Source organism: Leucoraja erinacea, chromosome 4, assembly GCF_028641065.1.
Source record: "Leucoraja erinacea ecotype New England chromosome 4, Leri_hhj_1, whole genome shotgun sequence".
Lineage (NCBI taxonomy): Eukaryota > Metazoa > Chordata > Chondrichthyes > Rajiformes > Rajidae > Leucoraja > Leucoraja erinaceus.
Window position 1 is genome coordinate 85,918,624 of NC_073380.1, and position 16,573 is coordinate 85,935,196.

General features: G+C 41.2%; 1 protein-coding gene across 1 annotated transcript in view; it reads right to left on the reverse strand.

Moving 5' to 3' along the window:
• Positions 1-16,573, reverse strand: part of LOC129696648 (ATPase family AAA domain-containing protein 2-like) — a 51,943-nt gene that overhangs the window by 7,556 nt on the left and 27,814 nt on the right. Inside the window, 8 exon segments of the mRNA XM_055634736.1 lie at positions 784-919; positions 2,814-2,999; positions 7,222-7,408; positions 9,411-9,540; positions 10,942-11,256; positions 11,794-11,884; positions 12,496-12,655; positions 15,075-15,163. Coding sequence (XP_055490711.1) covers positions 784-919; positions 2,814-2,999; positions 7,222-7,408; positions 9,411-9,540; positions 10,942-11,256; positions 11,794-11,884; positions 12,496-12,655; positions 15,075-15,163 — 1,294 coding nt within the window.

Below are 16,573 nucleotides of genomic sequence, written 5' to 3' on the forward strand. Positions count from 1 at the left end.
GATTCTGCAATATGAAGTAGAACAACTAAATCTGTGGAAAGGGTTAACATTCCTGAACCTCACGGCAATAACCTATGATGTTGCATTCCAGGGAGATGAGCTTAGCCAAGTGAGAGCAAGGCTCAACTGGTCTTGTGGTCCAGCAATGGTTAGCGGAACCAGATGTGCACCATATAGTTACCAAACCTTCAGCTCTTTAACTTAGCCATGTGGACAAGAGTTATATCAGGAAAGGACGAAAGATGGTGCTGGAACAGAACTAAAGGTGGTCAGTATGCGATTGATGAATTACTGCAGTAAATCTGTGTGAAGGAGTTTATTCTCAAAGATGCAGAAGAGAATTGGAAGGGTGAAGCAGGTGTCAAGAAATAAAAGTATGTGATGAAAGATAACCTTGGTGGTTGGAATGGAAGGGCTATCAGAAATGGTGCTGTGATAAAGGTAACGGCCAATTGTATGTGGAAGAAAAGAGTGGTGGGGTTGAGGCAGAGAAAATAGCTGGGCAGTAAGCTCACTAAATTGAAGTGGGTTTGAAATGACGGTGAATGGCCGGGCACTGATTGCGGCAACTGCAGAAAATGGCTGAAGGTAATTGTGTGAAGGTTACTCATTACATGGCCAAGTAGTCTTTATGACACACACCTTACCCATTTACTTGGGGTACATACCAACCTCCAATTCACTAGACACATTTACCTTGAAAGTTCAAAATCCTTAAAATTCCATTAATGCAACTGTTTAAAATATCAGTTAGTGAAAATCCCAAGATAAGCTTCAACTTACTAGCTTTCCTTTTGGATGAAGGGGGCTTTGCAGCCTGTTTCAGTATTAGGTCTTCAAAAAAACTCTTTCTTTCTTCAGAGTTAGGAAGTGGAACATTGAAAACCTCTCCAGAAAGGTGGGCAAACAGTTCTTTTACCTTAAAAGATAAAGGCTCAATTAAAAAGCAGATTAAAAGTAAAATGTTTGGTCATGTTTTAAATCAGTAATCAGAAGGACATTAAACTTCCAAGAATAATTATCTATTAAAATGACCTATACACCGATTCAATCACATCCTTCTGTACTTTGTTTTTATACATCATTTGTTCAATAATTCGAATCAAACCAATGCTGCAAAATTACTATTCTTTCCCTGCACTATTTCAATTACACGACAAGGTGAAGTGCAAAGTAAGCATTATATTGAAGGTATTCAACCACTGTGTTTAATTTAGAGAGCATAGGCGTAGTTAGAATATTGATTATTGGCAAGATAATTATATTTCTCCTTAAGGAACTAGATACCAGAAATCAGAATTAAAGATACACAAAATGCTGGAGTAACTCAGTGGGAACAATTACCAGAATTCAAGGCCCATTCAAATACCACAATCTAGAACAAAATAATCAAAAATAGACCACCGGGTGGCGCCAACAGTCACCGTCTTATCGTCTTTTTTGTTATTTTTTAGTGTGTTTCAAAAGTATGTGTTAATGTTTTCTGGCTTGTTTTATGTGGGGGGCGGGGGTCAGGGGAAACTTTTTTCAATCTCTTAAGGGCCTGTCCCACTTGCGTGTCCTTGGCATGCTAGTTACGCGACCTCGTGGTCGTGTTGAGCCGCGACAGTCGGGCGCAACTTCATTTGACCGCACAGCCGTCTGGAGCACGTGATGTCATTTGAAGATGGACACAAAATGCGGGAGTAACTCAGCGGGACCGGCAGCATCTCTGGAGAGAAGGAATGGATGATGTTTCGGGTCGAGACTCTTCTTCAGTCTGAAAGAAGGGTCTTGACCCGAAACATCACTCATTCCTTCTCTCGAGATGCTGTCGGTCCCGCTCAGTTACTCCCGCATTTTGTGTCTATCTTCAATTTTCTTCGCCTCACTCTGGGAGTAGAAGTGGGGGCGGATCTGGGCCGCAACGGCCGTGAGCCCCAGGCCAAGTTCGGCGTTCGTTTGTCTGCTTCTGCTGCTGTTGAAGGTGAAACGCGCCAGGGTCTTTGGCCTGTCCCACTTTGGCCATCAGTTCCGCGACAGGCTATTAGTGCGCGAAGATTTCGTTCGCTACAAAAATTTCAGAGCACACAACTACACACCCCTCTGCGCTTCTCAGTGGGACAGGCCCCGCGCGGCCATACGATGCCCGTGCGCCTCAACGCGACCATGAGGTCACGTAATTTGCGTGCCAAGGACACGTAAGTGGGACAGGCCCTTTACCTTGCAGGAGATGAGATTGTTTTCCGGATCGTATCGCCAATCGTTCTGCGGCCTAATATCATGGAGCTGGAGGCCTTGCTCAAGACTGACTTTGAGCCCCATCGCGGGGCTGTGGGCTTACCATCGGAGTCTGCGATCCCATGCCTGGGATCGACGCTCCAACGGCGGCATGGGGATTTCAACATTGAGGAGCTCGCAGTCGTGGGTAGAGACTGACGTCGGGAAGTTCCAAAGTCGCAGGAGGTTCGATCAGCCCCACCTGGGGTCCAATCGGCTGGTGCGGGGAACTGAGACCCCCCCCCGATGCGGGGGCTTGATCACCCTGATGCAGAGGGCCCAACGCTGGCAACAGGAGCCTAGATCGTCCCGTCAATGGAAGGTTCGAGTGCCCTGACCGCGGGGGAACAAAGAAAGGAAGATTGAACTTTTTTTGCCTTGCATTAGTGAGGAATGTGGGAGAGTCGCTGTTGTGGATGTTTATGTAAAAAATGTGGGTGTCTTGTTGCTCTTTATTAGTACGACTGTATGGCAAATCAAATTGCTCATATGTTGCAAAACATACTTGGCCAATAAAGTACTATTATGATTATGTTGATTAAATGAACATTTACCTCTTCTGCCAGTTCATTTTGTAGAACATCACATGTTGCAAGCAGCAAGATTGGGGTAAATGAGGGAATATCTTGAAGTAATGAAATGAAAGTTGCTCTTAAGGTTTCTCCAACCGATTCCCACCATTGATCGATGTGAGGAATGTACAGTATACTTGGTGCTGTCCTTCGAGCTTCTCGGAACAACTAAATGCATCAACATAATTGTGTAAAATTAAAGAGTGCATAATGATCATCCTGGATCTAAAATTACATTGCTAGTAACATAAAATTACATATCTGTTCACAACCTATCAGAATCTGACATCCTAACCACACCTCCAATCAAGGTTCTAACAGTTCCATATACCTGGATTTTTAAAGCACATACACATTACTTAAGTTTGATTTTATGAAGCCAATTGCTAAGACTAGATTTCACATATTGATGCTTTTACTACTGAGGTTTGCTGTTTGCAGCAACTTTGATAGCTGGATGAAGGGGAACCATAAACTTTATTGTGGCCTTTCCAATCACCATATCTAGAACATGCGTGGCAAAGTTTAAAGCAGATATATATATTTTAAATTGAGGGTGGTGTGTGCCTGTGGCTTTTAGAAGATTTCTATATAGGCACATCAATATGCAGAGAATGTCAGGAATTGATCATGTGCAGGCAGATGAGATTAGTTAATCTTTGGCATCATGCTCGGCCCAATTATTCTAGGCCGAAGAGCCTGTTCCTGTGCTGTACTGTTCTGTGTTCCATCTTTTATTATAGAGCAGAAGTGAAATTATCCTTGATTGACTGTTAGAAAGACCATATTCTGGATTCCAAGTAGAAATTGGAGGAACTCTGAATAAACCAGATCAGCAATGCAATTTCTTTCTTTCACAATGTAAAGCCATATATCCACAAGTCACATCAGTCAAGCCTGCAAGTTACCATTGTGTATAGAGGGTATTTACACTTGAATGCTGTTCCACGGCTAAGGTATAATGTTAGCCAAAGCCACCATTTTCTGGGTAAGGAACAAAGCTACGTGAAGGTGGACAGTTTTCTCATAAAAACCACAACGAATATATGCAAAGTGACTTTTTCTTATGGAACTTGCTTTTACATGAAGGTTGGAAGTTTCACTGCCCTTTTGTTTTTAAAGTATTACACTTCAGTATTCATAGGGAATTCAGATCTCAATGTTGTTGGGTTTCAAAAACCATTATTTTTGCACAGATCTTTTAACTGCTTTCATTTTCTTTCCCCAACTCTCCTAAATAAACCAGGGCACATTATAATTTAGAGGATGCAAACAGGGTAAACAGAACAAGAATGCAGATGCACTTCACAATGTTTAACTTTAAGTCATTATGTTTAAGTGACCGTAATTTAAATTATATATCCTTTATGCATCATTCTGCATCTTACTGGGAAAATATATTCTGTTGTTTACAAACCAAGTTAGACCACTGCAACAAAGTTAACCTACTGTATGGATGTGAATAACAGAAGTACAGTGCCCTCCATAATGTTTAGGACAAAGAACCATAATTTACTTATTTGCCTCTGTACTCCACAATTTGACATATGTATTACAAAAAAAAAAAAAATAAAAAATAAATCACAGTGGTTAAAGTGCACATTGTTAGATTTTAATAAAGGCCATTTTTATACATTTTGGTTTCGCTATGTAGAAAGTACAGCAGTGTTTATACATAGTCCCCCCCATTTCAGGGTACCATAATGTTTGATCCAATGTCATGTAAATGAAAGTATTCATGTTTAGTGTTTTGTTGCATATCCTTTGCATGCATGGACGGAAATCCTGGAGGGGGGGGGGGGCATGTTTTGAGAGGTAGGGGACAACCCCCACCACCTCCACCACATGTTTTGTAATCTGGATTTTGAAATTAGGTAAGAAAATCTATTAAAAATCTCCGCTTTCCACAAGACACCAATTGTGTTTTGACCTTCAAGTATTACTGAAGGTATTCACGGAGAATTTCTTAAAACTGTCTGATGCGGGTACAATTACCATTTGAACTAATTGGATGTATTGGTGGACGGGAAAGATTTAAACGGGTCAGGTCATTAAGGGCTCCGGTTGAACCGGTTTCCTGGCTGACTTGCAGGTAAGTCCCTCATTCATGTTATTTAGTATTTTTTCCCCATCTCTCTTTCTCCCCTCCAAGGTTGGTTCTTCTGTTTGCCTTTATTTGCATCAGTTTTATTTGTTTAAGTGTTATTTACCACATTGTAGCTTTTGAAAGATTCAAGCGGGTATCAGTCGCTTTAAGGGCTGAATTGACCTGTTCACGGGGCCTTTCATCGTCCGGCGTGGCTTAAAATCAGCCGCAGGATCTTCATCACCCTGCGGTCAGGCAGTCGAAGATGATGTTGAAGCCCCCGCCGGGCAATAGAAGATCCCGTGGCCGATTTTAAGCCGCGCCGGGCGATGAAAGGCCCCGGGACGATTTAAGCCTCACGATTTGGGGCGGACGAAGCTGCTGTTGCTGGAGTTCGGAGTCGCTCACCAAACAGTTCAGCTCCCGATGTTACCGTCCACAGGGCCCACGGCCGAAGCAGTGTGTGTGCGGCCACCAAGAAATTGTGTTCCATGTTTTGATAGCGATTTCCGCCCGTTTGCACGAAATGACTGCTTGAAGTCTGCGATTCATGAACATCACCTGTTGCTGGGTGTCTTCTCTGGTGATGCTCTGCCAGGTCTGTATTGCAGCCATTTTCAGCATGCTATTATTGGGAGCTAGTCCCCTTCAGTTTTTTCTACAGCATATAAAAGGCATGTCAATTGGGTTCAGATCGGGTGATTGACTTGGCCACTCAAGAATTTACAATTTTATTGCTTTGAAAAACTCCTTTGTTGCTTTAGCAGTATGTTTGGGCTCATTTTCTTGCTGTAGAATGAATCGCTGGCCAATGAGTTTTGCGGCATTTGTTTGAACTTGAGCAGATAGGATGTGTCTATACACCTCAGAATTCATTATGCTACTACCATCAGCAGTTGTATCATCAGCCAGTACCGTCAGCAGCCATAGATGCCCAGGCCATAACACCCCCACCACTGTGTTTCATAGATGAGGTGGTATGCTTTGGATCTTGGGCAGTTCCCTCTCTCCTCCATACTTTGCTCTTGCCATCACTCTGATACAAGTTAATCTTCATCTTATCAGTCCACAAGACCGTTTTCCAGAACTGTAGTTGCTCTTTTTAATTCTTCTTGGCAAACGGTAGCCTGGCCATCCTATTTTTGTGGCTATCCACTGGTTTGCATCTTGCATTGTAGCCTCTGTATTTCTGTTCATGATGTTTTCTGCGGACAGTGGTCATTGACAAATCCACACCTGACTCCTGAAGAGTGTTTCTGGTCTATCAGACAGGTGTTTGGGGATTTTTGTTTATTCTAGAGAGAATTCTTCTGTCATCAGCTGTGGAGGAGTTCCTTGGCCTGCCAAAATCTTTGTGATTAATAAGCTCACCAGTGCTCTCGTTCTTAATGATGTTCCAAACAGTTGATTTTGGTAAGCCTAAGATTTGCCTGATTTCTCTAACAGTTTTATTCTTGTTTCTCGGTTTCATAATGGCTTTGACTTTCATTGGCACAACTATGGTCCTCATGTTGATAAACAGCAATAAAAGTTTCCAAAGGTGATGGAAAGACGAGGTGCTGAGAGCTCTCTTATACCTGCATTAAGGAGGCAATTAAACACACCCGAGCAATTACAAACACCCGTGAAGCCATGTGTCCCAAACATTATGATGCCCTGAAATGGGGGCGGGGGGGGGACTATGTGTAAACACAGCTGTAATTTCTACATGCCGAAACCAAAATGTATAAAAAACACCTTTTTAATAAAATCTGATGATGTGCACTTTAACCACATGTGATTTTTTTTCTATTACAAATCTCAAATTGTGGAGTCAAATAATTAAATGATGGGTCTTTGTCCCAAACATTATGGAGGGCACTGGTTTTAAATATATAATTTTACACGTGACCCAGAGTAGAAACCCAGACAAAACCCCTCAAATAAAATCCTGTCCAGAAATCATACAAGCATACAGGTGTCAGATGTTATGGGGAGAAGACAGGAGAATGGGGTTAGGAGGGATAGATCAGCAATGATAGATTGACGGAGTAGACCTGATGGGCCAAATGGCCTAATTCTACTCCTATTCCGTATGACCTAATGATTGACTTATCAATGGACAAAGAAAACAAAAGTACAAGTTGAGTAACTGCAAGAATGACTTTTATAAGCTATCCCCAAATAATTGAATTTACATGCACCTTTAAAGGAATTATGTATGATCACCTCATTGAAAGAACCCAAACTAAAATGTTTAATTTGAACACCAAGAGTTTCCATTAAAATATATTTCCAGAGCATAAAAACTACACATAATCGTACCATTGCACAGGTTTCTTCGGGTGATGTGGTACTAACACCATATAACACTGCAAGATCTAGTGTATGTACTGCATATTTCTCCATATCATGAAGCAATGCAGGGGCAAGATGAGAACTCTGACCTGAACCCCGTACCCCGGTCAGCAGTAGCCTTGGTCTGTAAGATGTTGGCTGGTGATAGGCACACCTAATGATAGACAAGATATTCATGAGTATTTCTTCAAAAATCAGCAGTGTATGTTTAAGATATTTAAAGCAATAATTCAGCGAAGGCCAAAAACATTCCATAAGTCATTTACAAAATCTACAACTGCAGATATTAACAACACGGAAACAGCTCCATCTGTTGACACGTTTTACTCGGTGTCATAACATTTCACATTTATAAGTAAAATTGTTTGGGAATGGTGGATACAAAAAAGGCTACATTTTGTCCTGAAATTCATAATTCCTTTAAAATTTCTTAGAATGTGAAAACTGTCCATGTAAACCCATGCTGACCATGATGGCATGCACCCCATCTCCCAGATCTGTGCTCTGCAACATACTTGGGGCTTAACCATTTTCTGTGCAAGCCCTGCCCTCGCTTGACACACCGACGTGTAACAGCTCACACTTTTCAGAAATCCCACTTGCCTTTCCTTTGCGCACCTTCCCAAGGTCTAGATCTTGTTGTAAAGTTAGATATCCTTCCACACAGCCCACTGCACCTGCGTGTCATCTGCAAATGTACTAACAATGCTAACTACATTAACAATGTAGATGACAAACAGCATTGGACCCCCAGCACAGACCACTGCGGCATGCCACTGGTCATGTGCCTACAATCAGAAAAACAACAGACCCTTTGACTCTGCTTCAAGCCAATTTTGAATCCAATTAGCTAGCTCACCTTAATTCGCATGTGATCTAGCCTTCCAGACACTAGAAGGCTGGGATGTAGAACTTTAAAGGCCTTACTAAAGACCGTATAGATGACGACCACTGCCCTGCCCTCAATCCTTTGTTCTTAAGTGACAAGAGCAGAATTAAGCCATTCAGACCATCAAGTATACACCGTCATTCAATCATGGCTGACCCAACTCTTCCTCAACCCTATTCTCCTGCCTTCTCCCCATGACCCCTGACATCCGTGCTAATCTTGATGGCTTATTCAAAGATAAACCATCAGATATGTGAGAGATGCTTTCTCACACAGACATAGAGACTATTCCAAAATCAGTGCTTATCCACATGTTGGTATATCCCTTAGAGACCCCTCCAGCAACTTTCCCACCACTGACATCAAGCTTCGTTCCCTCACTTGTCCTTGCTCCCCCGCGAAATAATGGTACAACAGACACCCTAGTGTTTCAGAACTTCAACGTTTCCACACACTTTAGAGATTCAGCGCGGAAACAGGCCCTTCGGCCCAATGAGTCTGCACTGACCAACAATTACCCCGTACACTCGCATTATCCTACTCGAGGGACAATTTACAATTAATGAAGCCAATTAACCTGCAAACCAGTACATATTTGAAGTGCGGATGGAAACTGGAGCACCTGGAGAAAACCTACACGATCACAGGGAGAACGTACAAACTCCGTAGACGGCATCCAGGATCGAACCCAGTTCTCTGGCGTTGTAAGGCAGCAACTCTACTGCTGCGCCACTGTGCCGTCCCGATTCACATGATATCAATATGAATTTTGAAATATTTGCTTTATAAGGAAACAGGAAATGTGTGCACAAAATGTACCACACTCAAGAGGTAAGCACCCAGTTAATCTGTTCCCATTAATCCTGGGATAAATGCTAGCCAGAGCACAGAACATCAATTATCCTTGTATATAGCCATGGTACCTTTTACATTTACTTAAGCAGACACAGCTCTGTTTAATACTGCAACTCTGACAATGGCACACTGTATTAAGTTTTGGGACGATAGAAATGTACATGGGAATTTATAAATGGGAAAAGTTCACAAAAGGCATGATTAAGCACTTCATTTAATTAAAAAAAGACAAAATGAGAAAAATCACCTACAATAATGATTAGAGCATTTGAACCAATGGATTTCTCCTAATATTAACTTATTATTAGTGGAAAGTCACATGCCAAGAAAATCCACTTTGTAATATTCATCACTTGCATCTTGAATTCCTGTGGGCAAGCGCAGCTCTATATAATAGAATAAGTGTACCTACCGGCTGTAACTGAGGAAAGATCCACCATGTGTCTGCTTACTGGCTGTTTTTTGATGTAGTTCATTTTCAAAAGCAGATGGACTTTCGTCATCACTGTAGACACCATCATTAAGTATGTGGCTTAAACCATCTGTTTTAGGAGTAATAAAACAATTAGTTTTCCTCACATCAGTCCAACAAATCTGTGTCAAGAACAAAATGAGCAACCAAAACAGCACATTATATAGTCAACACCGTCAAGAAATGTTCTTGTTAAACAGATCCTTGAACGGGAGGCTTAGCTGATTAAATTATCAGCCGAAGTGACGCTGCCTAACCTACCAAGTTCCTCCAGCACTTTGTTTTTGGCACTACATTCACTACATCACAGTAGAAAAACATACCAAAATGCCTCAGAAAAACTTTATTAGATAAAATCTGACATGCAAAATATATGTTCAGGAGATCAAAATCACTGACCAAAGAAGAGGAAGCGTGGGCGTCAGCAATTGGCAACATGCAAGAAACCAGAGTCAGAGGAACACAAATATTTGATGACGGTAAGAGATAGAGGCCAAGACCAGGAGTTAATGTGCAAACAAAAAAAACTAGATACTTCAGTCTGAAGAAGGGACTTGATCCGAAATGTCACCTATTCCTTTTCTCCAGAGATGCAGTTCAACACTTTATGTTACTCTAGCTTTTGTATAAAAGACTGATTGGTACTATAAATATTTGAAACTAATAGAACATTGCTGCATTTAATTTTTTTTTTTTTTTTTAATTCTCAGAGGGAATAAAGAGATCTGAGGAATCTTTCTTCTCACAACTTTGATTATTAGAGTCCAACCTTTGAAATTCTGAACCTCCGTCTAATCAGGTGAAGCACACCTAGAAGAAAATCATTCTGGTAACATGACAGTAGGCCCAAAGCAGAAATACAACTCAGCAGAAGTACAATATTTTCATTCAAAGATATATAGATGAAGTCATGAGCAAAAAGACAACCCTGAAATTAAGCTACAGGCAAAATAATAGTGTATGATCACAAATATTTCCTTGCTATTTGTTAGTCTAGACTACTTGCTGTCAGGTGCCAAAAAATGGAAAACATGAACTAATATCCTTACCCGACAACTATAAAAGGTTGAAGACAGAATACAAGATAATACTTGCATGAGCATAGCACAGCTGTAATCTTTATGATCTCAGGACTTCAGTAATCTTACTGGTTTTATTTAATAAATGTGAAACGGGTATAATTTAATACAATGTAACTGGATTATGAAGCTCTGAATGAAATAAACAATTAAATTGATTCTTCTCTACTGAGTGGTTGAAATATGGAATTATGACGTCAAGGAACAATGAGCAGACTGGCAAGTATTTGTAAAGGATCTAGGAAAGCTAAAGGATGACAAGAGTAAGAGAATATAATTATACAGAAAAAAGGAGTTCTGGAAAGTGCTCATGCGTGCATTAATATCGGTATGGATCAATTAGTATTAATGGCTTGTCTCTGCAATGTACATTCCATACATTTAATTCTTACCGATCTCTTCATTCTTTTTCAAGTCTTGTCCTGCATGTGGGAAAATCTTTTCCAATACATTTAGAATTCTCTTGAAGGTGTTCTCCAGGAGCGGCCTGACAACAAACGACAGTGCCTGTGCAGGAGAGGTCACTGTTCGCTGAGAAGCAGGTGTGATCTTTTGCATGGCTTTCACAAAATCTCGTGCCATGATGTTTATAGAAGATACATCCAGCAGCAATTTCTCAGTGGTAACATAAATCTGGGGGTACCGGCGACGCAAGGCACACAGGGCAGCTTCAGCACAGACGGATTTAATATCAGCACCACAATAGCCTGTGGTAGAGAACACATTATTTAATTGATGTAAATGTTTCAGGAGGCAATGTAGTTTAAAGAGACACACACACGCACGACTTGCCGAGAGGACCCGCCTTGTAGGCCCGGCTCGCCCACCACGATCTATTGCAGGATCCGATCTCTTGCAGAACCAGGAATCCACCCAAAGACTCAAGAGCTCACCCAGTGGCTCGTGGTCGACAGGATCTCGCCCGAAGGGATCGGGAACCCACCCGAAGGCTTGGCAGACTGCGTAACCAGGAACGCGAGAAGTGGGATGCAAGGAGCAAGGGTTGGTTGAAGAGTGAACTGAGGTAATGTCTCCAGCACCTTCAGGTAGGCTGTAGAGGGGGGGCCCCGTGGCACAAAGATGGCCGGGTGAAGAACATCTGATCGCAGGACCTGTTCCAGTGTATAGACCAACCGAACTTGAAATAATGCGCCAAAAATTGCAGCACCCGCATGTGTAATATATGCAAAATGAATTTCACTGTGCAGTTGCATATGTGACAAATAAAGCACTATTGACCTTACCCACACACTTCTCTGCCAGTTCCTGGAGAAATGCATCTGATGGTTTTGGATTCCAGTCCCTGGTATGAATTTTCAGTATCTCTTTACGGGCCTTTTAGCAAATTGAAAGAAAGGAACATAAATATTTTTAAAGTAAATTTATTTGAGCACTTGAAAATGTATCACTTTTGAGTGAAAATTGCAGTGCCATACTTCTGCAAGCCTTTAATTACTCAAACTAAGTTATATTTGATCCAAAAAGTGGCGTTTGTAATTTAGCACCCTGGGCTAAGAAAATCAGGAATGCTGCCAAAATGACAAGAAAATTGGTGCCAAATTACTACAAAGTGAACAAAACTGATTAAGCAAATTGAACTTGAGGCCGAACAGAAACTGTCCGTCAATTTCTCAAAACAGAGCAAAGAAAAACTCTACCACAGCATGCTGTGAGAATCAAACTATCTGTGAAATTCTGCTCCAAGATGAGGTATGGAAAATGTAGATTAAATTAGTCAACATCTGGAACACCATCAAGCCGGTCAAAGTGCAGCTGCTCAAGCTCTGTGGACTGGAATCTACCACAGAAGCCAAATGGCACAGAAATCACAGAAGTACATTGTGCCAGAATAATCAACTCAAACATAATCCTTCCTTTCAGATGCCAGAAAGGAACTTTTTATTTTCATATTAATCAAGATAACTTGTTAATGCTTGAACACTTACATCTCTGTCTGGGAGACCAAAAAGAAATTCTCTATCAAATCGTCCAGGTCTTCTTAAAGCAGGATCAATTGAGTCCATTCTGTTTGTGGCCCCTATCACTACAATCTCTCCTCTACTGTCCAGTCCATCCATCAAAGCCAGCAAAGTAGAAACTATGGAACTGAAAACAACTGTGATGTTAACATTTAACAACATCTTTCCGACAAGTCATAAACACAGAATCATTGAGGTACAGACTTGCAAATAAAGTTTAAAAATAACTATCATAAAAACTGCAGGCTTATGAAGTTGACATCTCTGTAAACCAAAATAAATATGCTCAACAAGAAAAGTCCATAAATTAATTTAAATTGACTTTGTGCATAATTGCTTATCTATATTACTAAAAGTCTGATCTTGACCACTTCCTGTTTTTCTGTATATTGATTTTAGAAAAAACACTGCCATTTACGGCTGCGATTTTTGGCCATTTTACTTGGAGTCCCCCTCCACTGCGCAGGACAAAGCTAAAGCTGCGTTGCCTTTGGTTTGGAATTGCCAAAGCTGTGTGGCCCAATTAAAGCTGCCTTGCCCAATTAAAGCTGCCGTGCCTTCTATACAATTAAAAGTCTAATCTTGACCACTTCCTGTTTGTCCTCTCTATTGATTTTAGAATAAAACACTACGATGTACGGCTGTGATTTTTGGCCATCTTACTCAGTCCCCCTCCACTCATCAGGTGCCAAAGATTTTTCCCATCGATAAAAAAAAATGTTGAGATTCTTTCTCCTGTCAATCACGCCATGAAGGCCACACCCCTTCCTGTGGATAGGGGAGGAACAATAAAACCCAGAAGTGTGGGCGTGGTTCAGTCTCTGCTAAATGGAGGAGGGAGAGGTCACGACTCGCTGTCTTTAATGGCCTTGCACCCTGCGTGAAATGGTATGAAACTGCACTTCAATTTGTTGGTCTTGCACCCTGCTTGAAATGGAATTTCAAGGAATAGCCGTGAATCAACTGCCAGCCCACCAGCCGTGAGTGAGTGAGCGGTCAGCACAACAGGCTTGAGTAACTGAGCCGCCAGCCCAAGACTCCATTCGGCTCACAATGTCTATACTAGCCTTCTGGAAACCAGTCCCTGCAGCTCACAACACCCATATTAGCGCTCCAGAAAGACCCCCCCCCCCCCCCATCAATATTGGAATTGGTAGAGAGGTAGAATACTGCATTGGGGGACCAGCCCTCCCGTGTGATGCTGGGACCCAACTGGTCCCACTTAGTAGCAATGTTACAAAATTTTGAGATTTTAAAAATCAAGTCTGCAATTTATCCCATCAGATAAAGCATAACAATAAGTTTAATTTGACACCAAATTCACTTTCATATCTCAAGTATTAAAAAAGTTATGGCCATTTTCATACTCGGAAATTAGCATCTTGTTCCCCATTGATTTTCAATGGACATTACAAAAAAGCTGTGATCTTGGATAGTCAAAAGCCCATTTCTTAAGGAAAGATTAACATTTTTAAATAGCCTAAGTGTCCAAAGATTATTCACAAATAATTCACAATATAACATGATTTTTATATCTAATTTACATTAATTTATAGGCCAAATGGAAGGAATTTAGTGTTCAATTGCTGTAAATAAATGCCCATTTAAATCGGCTTTCTAGTGGGTTCATGTGGAACGCGCTGGTTTAGAACGTTGACATAGCGCTGGATTAGTGCCCTCAAATGCCGAGAAAAATACTGCGGGATATAAAAAGCCCAAAATGAACTACTCGCTATAGATAACTTGATATTCAGGGTTATATATATGCCCCATTTAATGTAAAAATAAGGTCCATACCTTTAATTGTTTGCTCTATAAAACCCTGGGGCTGCGAGAGGTTGCGGAATGAGACAGTAATTTTAAAACTATTATATCTATATTATCGAGGCCTATAAAACTAATAAAAGCTTTTGCGACCGGGTCTTGCAGCGATTCTCCGTTAATGATTTACTAGGCTGAACATCTGCGATTGGAACAGCCTAGTAAAAATCGCGTTTTAAACCCGCCCCCTCCAAACAGCGCCAAAATCACACACAAGGGGTGGGGCAGATGCTCAGCCACGATTCAGGTAGGTTTTGTAACATACCTACACTTAGTCTAGTAAATTAATAGATTTACAGCTCGTATCAACCTACATTCGTTGTCAAAACAGGTTTGTTCTTATAACCACAAGAACATTTTATGTATCAAAAATGGGGAAATAAATATCCAAATATAGTTTAATAAAAACATCTAACCATATTAAACATGTTTCTTGCAATGAAATTACTAACCAGCAGAAAGAATATGTTCCTTGATCCCGACTGGTCACTCAAGATAATATTTAATCTTTTACTCCATCTAGGGGCGGCAGTTTTGGATCAGGTCAGGTCAATGGTAAGGATGGGTTTGTGGATTTCCTATTTTATACCCACGCAGATGGCTGCACCATGTACAGCAGTTTCTGTTTCAATGTAATGAGACCGACCGCTCAAATATGGAACATGAATCACATCTCTTAACTGTGCAAATAATTTAGCCCCATTTAAAACCCTTTTTGTGCTTACCTATGTATCTGATCCTGTCTGCTAGAACGAACAGGAGCCAAGCCATCCACTTCATCAAAGAAAATAATTGAAGGACGCATAAGATAAGCCTGTAGAAAAAAAGTTGCGTTTGTAGAACTTTCTCAACAAGACTGAAGAAACAAAGTGAGAAATTATGTACCCCCTCAACTGTTTCTATATCAGAAATTGTACAACAAACCATTTGTAAGCAATTGCAATACAAAGGTTGGAACTGGAAATATTTGGTGCTCATTTCTGGTTCAACCATATGAGAATTAGTTTAGTTAATTGTCACGTGTACCGAGGTCCAGTAAACAGCTTTATTTTGAACTGGGCAATGGAAGCATAACTATTTGCTGGATACAGAAAACTGGATCAGCCGCAGTATGATTTCCAATAAAACCGTAAACACCAAATGCTGGTCAGGCAGCATCTCTGGAGAAATGGATAGCGACTTTTTGGTTTGGGACCCTTCTTCAGCCAACAGGTCCCGGCCCAAAAAGTCACCTGTGCGTTTTCTCCAGCAATGCTGCCCGACCTGAGTTACTGGAGCATTTTGTATATATTTGGTATAAACCAGAATCTGCAGTTCTTTTTTATTACATTTCAGATAAAGCCTTATTCAGTTAATGTGAAGTAATACATTCAGGAGCAACCCCCCCCCCCCCCCCCCCCCCCCCCAAAAAAAAAAACAGGGGATGGGAATGTAAAAACAAGGAACTGCAGATGCTGGTTTATAAAAAGGACAAAGTCCAGGAGTAACTCAGTGGATTAAGCAGCACCTCTGGAGAACATGGACATTTTTAGTCAGGACACTTGTTCAGAATGATTAGTCTAAAGGAGGATCCCGACCCACAATGTCACTGATCCATGTTCTCCAGAGATGCTGCTGTCCTCCCGAGTTACCCCAGTACACAATGCAATAATTACATTCATTTATTTATTTACTGGATTGGCACCAATGGCAGAGACGTGCAGCCCATTCCCAACTGTTTCCTCGGTTACAAAGAGCATGTAAGAGTCTACTACATTGTTGTGGACCAGGAGCCACAACATTTCTACAATACAAATTAACTTTGAGCTTTCATAACACTCTTGTGGCATCATAGCAAAAAATATAATTTACTTAATTTACTGAAGTTATATATTCCAGCTGTGGACGTGGGTAGAAAATGTGTAGCTCGCCACAGAATACTGCAGGTAGCAGTAACATACATACAAAATAGATGCAGGAGGAGGCCATTCGGCCCTTCGAGCCAGCACCGCCATTCATTGTGATCATGGCTGATCGTCCCCTATCAATAACCCGTGCCCGCCTTCTCCCCATATCCTTTGACTCCACTAGCCCTTAGAGCTCTATCTAACTCTCTCTTAAATCCATCCAGTGACTTGGCCTCCACTGCCCTCTGTGGCAGGGAATTCCATAAATTCACAACTCTCTGGGTGAAAAAGTTTTTCTCACCTCAGTCTTAAATGACCTCCCCTTTATTCTAAGACTG